This window comes from Triticum urartu, chromosome 5, assembly GCF_003073215.2.
Source record: "Triticum urartu cultivar G1812 chromosome 5, Tu2.1, whole genome shotgun sequence".
Classification (NCBI taxonomy): Eukaryota; Viridiplantae; Streptophyta; class Magnoliopsida; order Poales; family Poaceae; genus Triticum; species Triticum urartu.
Window position 1 is genome coordinate 640,715,000 of NC_053026.1, and position 15,746 is coordinate 640,730,745.

At 41.1% G+C, this 15,746-nt stretch overlaps 1 protein-coding gene across 1 annotated transcript; it reads right to left on the reverse strand.

The window, feature by feature from the left end:
• Positions 1 to 4,802: 4,802 nt before the first annotated feature.
• Positions 4,803 to 10,396, reverse strand: LOC125511508 (isoprenyl transferase 1-like). Its single transcript, XM_048676896.1, has 3 exons — positions 9,992 to 10,396; positions 9,851 to 9,918; positions 4,803 to 5,525 (listed from the first exon to the last, which is right to left on the reverse strand). The coding sequence occupies exons 1-3, from the start codon at positions 10,334 to 10,336 to the stop codon at positions 5,075 to 5,077; spliced, it is 864 nt and encodes a 287-aa protein (XP_048532853.1). The 5' UTR covers positions 10,337 to 10,396; the 3' UTR covers positions 4,803 to 5,074.
• Positions 10,397 to 15,746: the final 5,350 nt, after the last annotated feature.

The window sequence follows — 15,746 nt, forward strand, 5'->3', positions numbered from 1 at the left end:
ACAAGGAAGAAAATGTAATGGGTTATGTTTTCTTATATCTGAGATAAATTATATTGTCATGGATCATCCAACATGGTTGAGCTTGCCTTTCCCCCTCATGCTAGCCAAATTCATCGCACCAACTTGTGCTTCCAAATACCCTTAAACCAGTTTTGCCATGAGAGTCCATCATACCTACCTATGGATTGAGTAAGATCCTCTAAGTAAGTTGTCATCGGTGCAAAGCAATAAAAATTAATCTCTAAATATGTATGACTTATTAGTGTGGGAGAAAATAAACTTTATACGATCGTGTGATATGGAAGAAATAAAAGCGACAGACTGCATAATAAAGGTCCATATCACAAGTGGCAATATAAAGTGATGTTCTTTCACATTAAGATTTTGTGCATCCAACCATAAAAGCGCATGACAACCTCTGCTTCCCTCTACGAAGGGCTTATCTTTTACTTTTATCTCCTACCTTGCATAAGAGTCATGGTGATATTCACCCTTCCTTTTTACATTTTATCCTTTGGCAAGCACAGTATGTTGGAAAGATCCTGGTATATATGGCTAATTAGATGTGAGTTTTCATGAACTATTATTGTTGACATTACCCTTGAGGTAAAACGTTGGGAGGCAAAACTATAAGCCCCTATCTTTCTCTGTGTCCGATTAAAACTCCATACCCATAAGTATTGCGTGAGTGTCAGCAATTGTGAAGGACTATATGATAGTTGAGTATGTGGACTTGCTGAAAAGCTCTTATATTGATTCTTTCCTATGTTATGATAAATTGCAATTGCTCCAATGACCGAGATTATAGTCTGTTAGTTTTCAATGAAGTTTATGATTCAAACTTGAAATTGTGATTGAATTATTACCCTAGCATAAGAGATCATATGACAAGAATTATATAAGTTGTTGTTCTAAGAATGATCATGATGCCCTCATGTCCGTATTTTACTTTTATCGACACCTCTATCTCTAAACATGTGGACATATTTTTCGATTCCGGCTTTCGCTTGAGGACAAGCGAGGTCAAAGCTTGGGGGAGTTGATACGTCCATTTTGCATCATGCTTTTATATCGATATTTATTGCATTATGGGCTGTTATTACACATTATGTCACAATACTTATGCCTATTCTCTCTTATTTTACAAGGTTTACATAAAGAGGGAGAATGCCTATTCTCTTATACCTTGCCGGCAGCTGGGATTCTGAGCTAGAAAAGGAGCAAATATTAGAGACCTATTCTGCACAGCTCCAAAAGTCCTAAAACTTCACGAAAGACGTTTTCATAATATAAAAAAAATATTGAGAGCAAGAAGTTCACCAGGGGGCCACACCCTGCCCACGAGGGTGGGGGCGCGCCCTACCCCCTGGGCACGCCCCCTACCTCGTGGGCCCCCTAGTGGCCCTCCGATGGCCATCTTCTGCTATATGAAGTCTTTCGATGAGGAAAAAATCATAAGCCATCTTCTCGGACGAAACTCCGCCGCCACGAGGCGGAACCTTGGCGGAACCAATCTAGGGCTCTGGCGGAGCCGTTCTGCCGGGGAAACTTCCCTCCGGGAGGGGGAAATCATCGCCATCGTCATCGCCAACGCTCCTCTCATCGGGAGAGGGCAATCTCCATCAACATCTTCACCAGCACCATCTCCTCTCAAAACCCTAGTTCATCTCTTGTATCCAATTCTTGTCTCCAAGTCCGGGATTGGTACGTGTGGGTCGCTAGTAGTGTTAATTACTCCTTGTAGTTGATGCTAGTTGGTTTATTTGGTGAAAGATCATATGTTCAGATCCTATATGCACATTAATATCCCTCTGATTATGAACATGAATATGCTTTGTGAGTAGTTACGTTTGTTTCTGAGGACATGGGAGAAGTCTTGCTATTAGTAGTCATGTGAATTTGGTATTCATTCGATATTTTGATGAGATGTATGTTGTCTCTCCTCTAGTGGTGTTATGTGAACGTCGACTACATAACATTTCACTATTATTTGGGCCTAGAAGAAGGAATTGGGAAGTAATAAGTAGATGATGGGTTGCTAGAGTGACAGAAGTTTAAACCCTAGTTTATGCGTTGCTTCGTAAGGGGCTGATTTGGATCCATATGTTTCATCCTATGGTTAGGTTTACCTTAATACTTTTGTTGTAGTTGCGGATGCTTGCAATAGAGGTTAATCATAAGTGGGATGCTTGTCCAAGTAAGGATAGCGCCCAAACACCGGTCCACCCACATACCAAATTATCAAAGTACCGAACGCGAATCATATGAACGTGATGAAAACTAGCTTGACGATATTCCCATGTATCCTCGGGAGCGCTTTTCTCTATATAAGAGTTTGTCCAGGCTTGTCCTTTGCTACAAGAAGGATTGGGCCACCTTGCTGCACTTTATTTACTTTTGTTACTTATTCCTCGTTATAAATTATCCTATCACAAAACTATATGTTACCACTTATTTCAGTACTTGCAGATAATACCTTGCTGGAAACCACTTATCATTTCCTTCTGCTCCTTGTTGGGTTCGACACTCTTACTTATCGAAAGGGCTACGATAGATCCCCTATACTTGTGGGTCATCAGGCAGCAGCTCTTTCATCTCCCCCATGTTGAAGCCGGCATAGCACAGCAGCTCTTTCATCTCCCCCGTGTTGAAGCCAGCATAGCACACCGTCGCCGTTACACCGCGCCTTGGCGGTTCCAACAATGTGTGTCGTTGGTCGCAACATCGTGCCTCACCAGTCCCAACAATGTGTGTAGTTACTAGTTAGTTCCAGCACCGCACCTCACCGGTGCCTCCCCCCACCCCGTCACCCCCGTTGCAGCATCGATGGCGACGGCGCACATGGCTCGCAGTCCCCGCTCTATCTGGTTCCAGCAAATGGCCTTCCAGCAAAGGCAGCAAGGCCAAAACAAACATCTATTGTGCACTCAAGCTTGATATGATGAAAAGTTATGATACGTTGGAATGGCCTTATCTTCAGGCTATAATGGAAAAAGCTTGGTTTTGTTCCTATCTAGAGAGAAACAAAGATGGGGATGGTCAAATCTATATACTTTTTATGTGCTTGCCGATGGAGAGAAACTTGAGTAATTCAAACCTACCAGAGGTATTCGTCAGGGAGATTCAAAATCCCCTTACCAATTGTTGATTGCAGCGGAGGGTCCTTACCAATCTAGTCATCCCCTCAACGGAGTCAAGGTGTCCCCAAACAGGCCCAATTGTTATCCTTCTTTTATCACAGATGACAGCGTGTTTCTTTTTCAAGTCAAGTGTTGAGGGCGCGATTGCAGTTTCAAACCTGCTTAATAACTATTGTATGGCATCGGGCTAGAGGATGAACCATGATAAGTCATCTATCTTTTCCAGGAGAAGGGTGCTCGCAGTCAATCGGAGAAAGTATCAAGAATTCTCTTAATGTGACAATGAAATGCCTACCGACGTGGGACACTCCAAGAATGGAACTTCTAAGACCCGAGGGACATAGGTTGGGAGAAGGTTAGGGCCTGGATGAAAAAATGTTCATGTTTTTGAACTTTTTTTGCTTCTTGGATTTTTTTTCGTGAATTTGAACAAAAGTTCCATGAATTCAAACAATGTTCATGAATTTTTAAAAAGCGTTCATTGCTTCAAAAAATATTCATGATTTCCAAAAAATGTTGGTCTATTCAAAAAATGTTCATGAATTTCTAATAAATATTCAAACCAATATTCACGAATTTCAAATTATTCAGACTTTATAAAAAATATCACAAAATTCAAAAAATAATCACCAATTAAAAAAATATTCACGAATTCAAAATATTTTCGTCTAGAACAAAAAAGTTTTCTAAATTTAGAAAATTGTTCCTGAATTTTTTTCATAATTGTTCACCTATGGAAAAAAGTTGTTCATGAGTTCGAAAAATTATATGCAATTTAAAAAATCATGAATTTGAAAAAAGGTTCATATATTTGCAAAGAGAACAATTATAATAATATGATGAAATTTTTTGGAATTAGAAAAATATTCACCGAGTTGTAAAATGTTCGTCAAATTTGGAAAAGTAAAAGACGAAAAAGAAAAAAACAATAAAATGACAAAATAAAAGAATAACAAAGAAATAAGTATGAAGGGAAATAAAAGTAAAAGGAATAATAAAAATATAAATAAAATAAAAGGTGAACATAAAAAAAATAAATGAAAATGAAAAAAAGAAAGAAAATGAAATAAGCAGAAAAACCTTCGCTAGTATGCCATGGCTAGCCAGGCGATCTACATCCCCGACTCGGTGCCTGCACAGAATCTATTACAGCCTGCAAATTTCCAGGCGCCTGAAGAATATCTAACACGGTATATAACTCATTGTGTGTGAGTTATAATCTGACGGTGTTTAGGTCCTTCTCTCCCCTATGATGATATGATGAGAGAGGATTCCGGTTTTCAATTCTTCCTTACTATATATGTAAAACTGTATGGTATAGATTAATTGGTTGGTTCATTAACAAATTGCAGAGGAAGTGTACCTTATGATGAAACCTGTGGGGCAATGAAGATAGAATGCCCCTCGCCGGTACATGGCGTGACACTTTCGTTCATTGATTCGATCTGCCCACATGGCCACCGGTGTTGCATCTCCTTCTCAGACAAATGTCATGTCATCCCACTGCCGCTTCTGGAGCAGTACACTTTCACCGTGTACGAAGACAGCGGCCATTCCATCGATTGATCATGCTTGTTGGGCTCGAGGAAGAAGAAGACGATGTGGTGCTGACTAATGAGATATTTATTTAACATATCATTTGTGGAGGGCTGTATAACCATATTGTTTGTAATGACATAAATATGTTATTCATAAACAACAAATTTATTTACCAAACACATTCAACACACAAATAGATACACTTAAGATAGTCTAGGTGAAGATTTAGAAGCCTGCTCCAGCAAGTACAGCAGACTACACCATTCCTCGTGATGGAAATACTTTGAAGGTAATAAAAGCCAAACATAAACACAGAAGATACAAGGTGGAGACAGAATCTACACCATTCCATGCCGGGTAACTCGCACCGTTATTTTGCTCTTTTATTTCCAGGGCTAGAGTTTTCTTTTTCCAAAACGCCTGTCTCTGCTCTGGAAAGACATGAGTGCTTGGAGATATTCAGCCTTCCCGAAGTCAGGCCAGAGCGTGTCAGTGAAGAAGAGCTCCGAGTACGCCGACTGCCACAGCAAGAAGTTGCTGAGCCTCAGTTCGCCGCTGGTCCTGATGAGTAGGTCGGGGCAAGGGAACTCGTCTGTCCAGCTCGTCTGGAGCTCGTCGGCGAATAGTGACTCGTCGATGTCCTCCGGCCTGAGTAGCTTGCTGTGCACCTTCCGGGCAAGCTTCCCGCATGCTTGCAAGATGTCCGTTCGTCCACTGTAGCCGATAGCTAGCATCAGGTCGAGCTGTGAGTTGCTACTTGTTTCCTCCTCGGCGTTTTGTGCAGTTTTCTGCAGATAAGTCGGCAGCCTTGAGCAGTCACCGATTACGCGTAGACGAATCCCTTCCCTGCAAAACGAATCTCTTCTCCGTTAACATACGAGCCAAGGATTATAGAATTCCTTTAATACTTTGTCACTCCGTGTACCATACATGGTCAAAACAAAATTTAAATTGATGCATAGTTTATCTTCAAAATTTTGAATTCTTTGAAATTTTGATTTATATTTTCAGTTTCATGTAAGATATAAATTTGTTAGCAAATCACATGGATTTTCCAGTGAATGGAAATCACTCATGTAAGTGGAACTTTTGCAGAAAATAAGGTCGATCTATGAAATTTCCAACACCTATTCAACATTGTTGAAATTTCCAATCCCTTCACCCATCCTATACAACATTGTTGCAGATATGCTGGTGGTGCTCATTGGGCAAGCTAAAGAAGCTAGCCAAGTGAGTGGTCTTATTTCACACCTATTGATAGTGGGTCTCACTTTTGCAGCATGCCGATGACACCATCATATTCATGGAGCATGGCATTGAGAAGGCTAGAAGCATTAAGTTAATTTTGTATCTGTTTGAGAAATTGTCGGGCCTTAAGATTAACTTTAAGAAGAGAAAACTTCCTACTTTGGGAAAGAAAAAGCAAAGGAGGATCGGAACATGAATATCTCTTTGTTTAGTATCTTTGTGTTCCAAATCATATTGAAGACCGCTTCTGAAAGAAATTGGAGGGATAAGCTCATATCTTCTGGTGCACGTCTATCTCTTATGAATGCGGTCCCAACAAGCCAACTTATGTTCATGTTGTCTTTTCAAGATAACCAAAAGGGTAAGGAAAAGTCTAGCTTTTACCGATCTAGAATTTTGTAGCAATCTGATGAAAATAGACTGAAATGTTAATTGCAGATCAAAAGATCAAGGAGCCTCAGGGTGGAGGAACCCGAGAATATTGCTTAGCAAATGGTTGCATAAGATACTGAGAACGGGGTGTGGCACAAACTACTTAGAACCAAGTATCTCTAGTCCAAAACTCTGGCTGAAGTAACTGATCCGAGTACCCTCCACTCCAATATAAGATCAATATGCGATGGCGAAAACAAACTTTAAACTAATGCATACTTTATCTATAAAGTTTTAAATTCTATGAAAATTTGATTACTATTTTATGTTTAATGCAAAACATAAACTCGTTGGCAAATCAGATGGAATTTCTAATGAATGGAACATGTTAAGATATAAATGTATTGCCTAGTCTCTTCCATCAGATCGGTCTTTTGATTGCATTGGCTAAAGTATGCACTTCTACATGGTATCAAAACCAAGAGGTCTTAAGTTCAGGACCCGGCTAACGCAATTAAATTGCAGCCCACTTTCGGTCACGTTTAGGCCTGAGAGAGCCACACGTGAGGGAGAGTGTTGACGTATAAATATATTGCCTACTCTCTTACATCAGATATATATTTTGGTTGCACTAGCTAGAGCATGCACTTCTATAGAACCTACTCGCTAGTGAAACTTCTGCATGAAAAAGGCCGATCCATGAAATATCGGTTCAACTGTGAGTACTAAGCATGCAGATGAGTTTCAGCTTGGGTTCATCAATGCATCCCATCGATGTACCCATGGTGGTACTACACCACAACTCCATCCACCGTCCATTCCACAGCTCCACCATCCAACGGCTATCACCTAAAATGTTATTAGCGACGTCAACGTCCTGCTGAATGCTATATACATAAATAGTTCATCTTCATTAAACATGCACACATGCCACCTCATTAAAGGCCAATCACAACTTGCATGATTTTTTTTTTCATCATTAGTTGATCCATGCACATATCTCATCTCACACATGCCACCTCATCAAAAGTCTACTCAACATGATGTTATTTTTTCATCATATCATGTCATTTATTTCAAATATGTTGTAATTACACAATAATAAAATATACTAATATCTAATATTTAGTTTTAGTTCATATATTGTTAATTTAGTTATGCATGTTTCATACAATCAAATCGCCGAAAATATCGCAGTTGATTCCCATAGCAACGCGCGGGGTATTCTCTAGTGAGTACAATGGTAGAGCATGACAGCTAGCATCCTAGCACGTGGAACATTAAATAGTGTATTCATTTTCAATGTGAATTTTAGTTTTTCAAGGGAAATTTCCATACAGTGTACTCCTCCTTTCTTTTTTCTTCTACTATCAATTTTCAACGATAATTGTAATAGCTAGCACTAATTTTAACAAGAATTCCAAATTTTGTTTCTTCTACTATCATGGAGGAGCGCATGCTGCATCCATGCAATCATAGCTAGCTCGCATGGTGTTGTAGACTGTGCTACTCCCTCCGTCTAGGTGTGTAAGTTATCTTAGATTATGCACCGCGATCAAGGCAAAGGAAAAAAAGGAGGGAACTTAATGTTTATATGCTAATCAATAGTATTGCATGCAATGAACTGACCACTGCACGTCATGTTTGGTAGTCTTAAGTAATTGAAAGCATACACACCCCACATCTTTTATTGGTTGATTCATTGATTTATGTCAAGAAATAATAAACTATGTGCAAGTTAATGCACCGTGCCTAAATGTTTTGGGATTATTTGGTTTTCGTAAGGTGACTTATATACCTAGATGGAGGGAGTAGTATATGATGCATCTTTGCGTGGAGTGAGCAAGGCGAACACCCAAGGCGAACACCAATCCTTTCTTTGTACATGAAGCTGACGCAGCGCGTACGCTCACAATAGGTACTTATCCAGTTATCTTAATCCCACTGCTTTCCCAAGGAGCCTACTTACTCCTCCAACCCACGATTTCCATCCATCGGTTCGGAATAGGGGGCAACGCACCCAGCAGTCACCAGATCCTGTCTCCTTCACATTTTTGTATGCCTACAAATATTTCTTTTTCAAAAATCTCCATTTGGAATTGAAGGATGCTAGTTGCTTGGGACTAAATCGACCTCTATAGCTCATTATTTCTCTTGATCTAACGGACCTGGAGTCACAGGGTTTCCATGTTTGCATGAGATGATACTTCTCCCTTCCAAATACACATCCTTTATAATATATATTCTTGTGGGGTATACTTTACAACATTGACAAGTGACAGCGTGCTCATAGGAATAGGGTGTGCGTGTGTGCTTTCATAAGAATGAGTATATGCATTTATATATGAACACTTTACGTCTGTACTGTGTTAAAAAAAACAAGATCTTGCATGTAATACTTTCTCTGTTGTTGGAAAATGGTTATACAGCTGGTATATTTCGCGGTATTAATGTGACGCTGCCAATGCTGGTAATTTTTTATTTCTACATACTAATATTGAAACAAATATAAAAATTCCTGCAAAAAATATACAAATATAACATTATTCGCAAAAAAGAAACAAATATAAAATGTGTGATATGTTGTGAATACTTATGTGGAAGGAAGTTTAATTTTCTTATATGTGTAGGAGTTTGTAAACAACACAACATTTCTATTACAAATTCTGAATTGGTATAATTATATCGTCTAAGAAATTTGTTGTGGGGTTTTTTTCAGTTGGAATTTCAGATAACCGTCCGATAGTGAAGCCTGATTTTCTTATATCGTCTGAGAAATTTAACTATTTAATTTAAGCATCTAGAAAAGTCAAATAGAGCTCATGTGCTCATATGTTCACGAGAGAGCTCCCTTGGCCCAGTGGTATGTCGTGTAACCTCGGTTCTGAATGCAGCAGCCTAGACTCGGACCTGTGACCTTCGAAAGAGGCTGAAGCATAATGACCACTCGGTCAGGAAGTGCTTTGTGTGTTCAATTGGTTAAAAGTTTTATATTATGATGCCAGTTTTTTTAATTCAAAATTCGTTTGAAAATTTTGGGCTACAAAATTCTGGAATTTCGAGAATGTTTGGAAACCGGTCTTTTTCGGCTCCACACCTGGAAAATAACGAAATTGAGAAAAAAACTTTGATTGTAGTAGACTATAAGTTCTTAATGAGTCCAAATGTTTTAACCTACACAGTCTGTGAGATAAAAAAATATTGAATTGACCGATGAATCCATAAGGGGTGGCGGTAGCTGCATGAGCCGTTATGTACTACTATCTTACAACCAGCACTGGAGATTGAGGAGATGGTTGCACGGGGTTTCTTCGACCAGGCTTGATGGTGATCCATTAATAGGATATTTGATAAACTCATAATACGTACTAGTATCTTTTTTAGTGCCCGGTTGCACCGAGCTTTGGTACGTACTAGTACTCTTTTTGTTTGGCTTGTTAACGCTTTTATATTAGTTTATGAAGGGAGTACATGATAATTGATATATTCGTACATGATGTTAGAGGCCGGAGTAAACCCTGTTTTTTGAAAGAGAAAAAACGTACTACTACCTTACAAACTGGGCGACATTGTCCTGGATGAACCGGTTGTACACGGCCATGCAGAAGTCAACCTCTTCCTGCGAATTCCAAGAGTTAATTAACAGTGTTATGCTTACTCAGAAGAGACTAGGAGTAGCAGTATATATATGCCTTGGGACGGTCCCAGTTCTGGTGGGAGAAGGCGAAGGCAGTGAGCACGCGGATTCCCCAGGCGCATGAGAGCCGCACCGTCTCCTCCAGCGCCGGCTGCAAAGCCGCGTGGCCGGCCGACGTCGGCATGCCCCGCGCGCGCGCCCACCGCGAATTCCCGTCCATGATCACCGCCACGTGATGCGGCAGCGACTCGGCCCGCAGCCCTGCCGGGACCGGGAGAATCCCCTCGGCCGGCGGGTCGGTACAGGCGCGGATGCGCAGGCATGGCGGTGCTGCCGTGCGCCTCGTTTGGAAGGGAGAAGCAGCTCGAAGAGCGTTGCGTGTTTGGAGGGAGAGCTGCATGGCGGCAACGGCAATGCACAAGTATTATTGCTGGCTTCTTGGAGCTAGCCCTGTGGAGAGTTGGGAGCAGCATAGCTGCTACTACCATCGTTATATAGGCCGCGCTCGACAAGATAAATGAGATGCTGGGCTCCACCCACATTGGAAGGGACTCCTTTTGCATCGGGCGCGTGATATCATCTTTTGGAACATTTTCTTTTCTTGTTTACTGCCTCTTCGGGATTTGTATCAGGCTCATCTTGCAAATTAGTACATCAACCAAGGAGGAGGGTCTAGTGAAGTGCTAGAGAGTACTCCTATATTAATGCTTCATGCATGGCCTTCTCACTCCTTTCATGCATTAGTTGATTCTACATGGAGAATCAAAAATTTGACAGACTTTAATGTGGACAAAAGTATATTATTTGCATATTCCCAAAACAATGAGCCTTACAAGTACTAGAAAATTTCTGGTTTTGGATTGATCCTTTGAACCCGAAGGAAGGGAGTACGTAGCTTGATATCCACACATTATTGGAGTAGTCAATACATTAGGGATACAAACGCTTTCTCATGAATTAATGAGCCATGCCCGGCAACCTACTTCATCTGGAATGGGGACGAGACTTGCCTGCTCCTCCCTGCGCGTGCTCCCATCCGTGCTCCCGCGTACGTGGCTTGATTTGGTTGGAACAAAATAAGGCCCGACCCCACCCCTCAAAATCATGGGAAGATAATTAGATTAGAAAGAGAAAAAAAAAAGAACAGCCGTATGATGAAGTAGGAGCACAGATGGGAGCATGGGGAGGGAACAGGCAAGCTGGGTCCCTGGAATGGAACTGCAAGCAAGTCTGTGCACTCCTCATGGCAGAAAGAAACATACTTCCTTCGTCCTTAAAAGATTGTACTTTCAACTACTTTGTTAGAAGGTCAAATTATTTTAAAGTTTGACCGAGTTTATGTAAAGACATATCAATGTTTGTGAAATTAAATAGATATTATAATAAAAAATATATTTTATCATGAATCTAATTCTACTAACTTGATGGCAAAAATGTTGGTGTATTATTGTATAAATATGGTCAAACATAAAAAATTGACTTTTCAATTAAGTTGAAAGTATACATTTTTCGCAAAAAAATATACACTTTTAAGGACGGAGGGAATTATTCAAAATATGTACACCTTCCTATTATTACATGTGTGATCTGGACATTCCTCCCGTGATATCCTCTGATGGAAAGGTATTTTCTTCGGGAACCTCTGACACGGAAAGCTAACGCGTGCCAGCGAGACAGCCCAAGCATGGATTTTTTATTGGGGGCGCTAGCCGGTTTAGTGTGCAAGCATGCCATAAAGAACGGTATGTGGCAAATTTGAATATGTTTTTCTAAAGCAATCAATGGCAAATCTTTACTTTAATCAGGAGGAATTCTAAGGCTGGTCATAGTGGGAGTAATTTAGAGAGTAACATAGATGCTATATAAGCAAAAAATATGACGTGGCAAGTATTTAATGAGGAGAGAGGCTAATAAAGTAACATAATATGTTGCCATCACATAACGCTTTTCAATGCAAAATGGCTCTACAAAGCAATAAATGAAGACATCTATGTTATCACGCCTATGACACCACCCACTATGAAGATAGTAATATAAACTAGTAACATATACATGTTACTAGTTTAAGTTACTCCCCACTATGACCAGCCTAAAGGCTCCCTAGTTAAGCTAGTCATAATGGGAATAACTTAGCTAGTAACATAACACATCCCAAAACAAGTTTGCTTATGTGATACCTAGTTAATAAGAAGAGAGGTGTTTGGAGTAACATACTATTATGCTACCATCACATAGCGCTTCCCAAGAAATGTTGAGTCTATAAGCTAATAAATGCAACCACATATGATACTACTTCTATGACACTTAGGACTATGAAGGTAGTAACATAGACTAGTGTCATATGCATGACACTAGTCTAAGTTACTCCCCACTATGACCAGCCTTAGGAGGAATTCTATGAGCATGGTTAATAGTATAGTCAACAGCCGGCTATATGAATTTGCCATGTCATTTATAGTCAATCTTATGACCCACTCATACAATAGTTAGCCGTACTAGTACTAGATCATTAATATATGACCCACATATTTCTCTCATAAAGGGTCTTGGGGCTCGAGCTACAGCCGGCTGTAAGTTTGTAGCCCGCTTCTCTTCTCTCTCTTCTTTTCTCTCGTCTAATTCAGCAAAAATATATTATTTAAAGTCTTGCAGCCCGCCTACATCACCCTATTGTACTTGCTCTAAAGGCTGTCTTGGTCATTCATTTTTTTAATGCAACACATACACATATACACTCACCATTATGAATGAACACACACACTCTACCAGCCCTATGAGCACCTCTGAGAGACTGGATCAACATAACATCTTAAGATTGACGAATTCACATATTTTACTATTGGCGGTTTCTTTTGGAAAACGATAAACCTCTCCATCCCTAGATGCACATAACCGTATTAGTTGATTCAACACGCAGAGTACAAGACATAAAAACTAAGGCATGATATAAATAAAAACATATGGCTAAGTCGACTTCCATACCAACGTCTTATAAGATAGGATAACACACTCATGCCGTCATCTTCTCGTTATGCAGAAAAGACGAAGACAAGGATTTTCATCCCGGGTGCCAAGACCAGCCAATGCTTGAAGGCCTGAACATCGACATGAAGACAACACCTTCAACAAAATAATGAGACGAAGTATATCGCTATTGAGTCCTGACCAATGAAGCCCGAAATAAGAGTTTTCACCCCGGACATGAAGCGGTGTTCCAAACACCATCTTGCAAATGTATCTTTAGATAGTTGTGCAAATAGCAGAACACGTATTTAGTGGAGGAGGCCACACACCTCCGCATTGAAAATATTAGGCTGAGACGGCACTCGCGTCTGACATGCAAAACCGTAGCTAATGCACGACCACCGAGCTCCCGGTCTAGCGCGTGCACCCCTCTACTAAAATGGATTGATCCAACCGTAGGGTGGTACCCGCCACCACCACCACCATCTAAAAGCATATTCATCGCTCAAGCCCTAGGAATCCTCTATCACCAACCAGATCTAGGCAACGATACCAAAATCTACTACCACGTGGCCATCACAACCACAATGACACTGCCAGCGCCAATAACATCCGAGGCCTGCTTGATGACCCCAACAAAAATATGATCCACGTGAGGGGTGGTCCTGTTTTCAGGCAAGCTTTGCCCGCGAGGCTCGTCCGGTGGTGGTGGGGTGAGAATGGAGGGAGGAGATGGTGGCAGCGACAACTAGGATTTGCCCGAGCGTGCCCCTGAAGCGACATTAAGGCTACCTCCAATGCATTGGTGCTTACATAAGGTGCTCAACACATTAAAAACTTTAGCAACTAAAGCCCTCAATGCATAGGTGCTTAACTTGTCTTTTTCTTTTTTGCGGGTAGGTGCTTAACTTGTCGGCGCTAAGCATCCTTCATTTAATAATTTTGTAACTAAAGCTCTTCATGCATTGGCCGGTTTCTTTCATTTAAGTGTCTTGCTTAGGTTCTCACGCTTGGTATTGTTTCTTCCTAGGGTCACCACCACCATCTCTCTCCTCTTAATTACATTGCCACGTCAGATATTTTGCCTATATGATAGTCTTAGCACCTGTATAAGGTGGAGTATTGGGAGATGCCTAATCTTCACCTGTTTTCGCTCCCCAACCGCTAGTAAAAGAGAGTTTAACGGGTAGTATTCATTTGATCCAACGGTCATTATGAATAAGGCAAAATTCTCCTCAAGAACATAGTGGTAAATTTCTATGAGAATTAATTAAATTAGTTCCCTCCGACGCCGCCCATTCGTCCGCCACTCCAGACGCACATCACGCTCCAAGCAGTGCGCATCGTCAACACGACCTCCGCCCATGCCGATGTCGTTGCAGGTCGCGGCCTTCCACATCCGCGGTTGTCATGGTAGCCGGCGATGCCATGCTAGATGCACTGCAGGGCGTCGCCGAATTCGACCTACTCGAACCTTGGCGCCCCCTTCTCCCTGTACCTAGGAGCAACGAGAGTAGATCCACTGTTGTCGTGGCCGGATGTTGTCGCGCATGGCACCTGACCAGCGGTTCTTGCAACCCGCTGTACGCGATTGGCCACTAGAAGTAGTAGACGTCTGGTTAACAATCGATCAGGGTCATCTTGGTGCTAACTTTGCATGTCTGTATTCGAGGCCAGCTTCTTGTGATGCGGCTGTGATCGTGGAGAGGGAACGGGTGTCGCGGGGTAACATGGTCAGTGAATTCCGGTGACTTGGGGAATAGTCCCTCCCAACACGACAGACCTGAGGAATTGGTTCCACGAAGTCCTCGCTGTGGCTGGCCCTTCCGTCAACACACAACAGAAACAAACAATGCACTACCAAAAATGTCCCTAACTAATTAATATACTACCGAAAATTTAGTATAGTATTGTATCGTCTGAGCCGTCGAACCACGAAAATAAACGGTCCAAATTTGATTGATGTATCGTAAAAGGACTCCAATAAAAATATAATATATTATCTCATTGGGTTTTTTTTAGCATCAGTACAGACATAAGCGCTCATATACACGCGCATACACTCATCCCTATGAATGCACACACGCACACCCTACCCCTATGAGCACCTCCGAGAGATTGAGCCGGCATATCATCTTGAGATTTACGAAGTCACCGTAGGCGCCTCGTCGTCGACGGGAACGTCTCTTCCCACTGAAAGCGCATCGCCGGAAATCCTGGAATGAATCCAGGAATAATGCGAGCACCAGGATTTGAATCCTGGTGGGTTGGGAATACCACTGTCCACCTAACCATCTCAACCACAGGTTGGTTCGCTTATCTCATTGGGTTTGGTATTCAAGCAAGAGTTTGTCCCTTTGTTTGGCCAACTTAAATTGGGTTGGCCAATGATTCTTGCTGTGTTTGGTAATACAGATCAGCAGCACGTGTGACGTATCATTGCTTCCTCTTTTCCGATAGTATAAGAGGCAGTATCTTCCATACACAGTATGATTGAATTATATACGAATCTTGATGACAATGGTACATGTGTGCGTGCTAATTAAATATTCGCTTTCCAAGTTATATACGTACATTCCTATTTGTTATGGTAAACGAATTACTTCCTCTGTAAACTAATATAAAAGCATTTAGATCATTAAAGTAGTGTTCTAAACGCTTTTAGGGTATGTATAATGGTGCTATCTTAAGAGTGTCACGTAGGATCAATGATGAGGTGAAAGAGAGATAACTCATAAGAAAATATTTGTCTTCTCTTATCTATTATATACATAAAACAGAAGTCAAACAAGCCATCACGTTGGCCCACATAGATTAAATTATCTTTACCGTCAATATTAGAAATC

Bases quoted from the DNA above. Each gene is read 5' to 3' on its own strand.
- LOC125511508 (XM_048676896.1), bottom strand. From the start codon at position 10,336: ATGCAGCTCTCCCTCCAAACACGCAACGCTCTTCGAGCTGCTTCTCCC. The intron at 9,919-9,991 runs GCATATATATAC...TGGAATTCGCAG, and splicing joins AGAACTGGGACCGTCCCAAG to GAAGAGGTTGACTTCTGCAT. The intron at 5,526-9,850 runs GTAGTAGTACGT...TTCGTTTTGCAG, and splicing joins AATGTCGCCCAGTTTGTAAG to GGAAGGGATTCGTCTACGCG.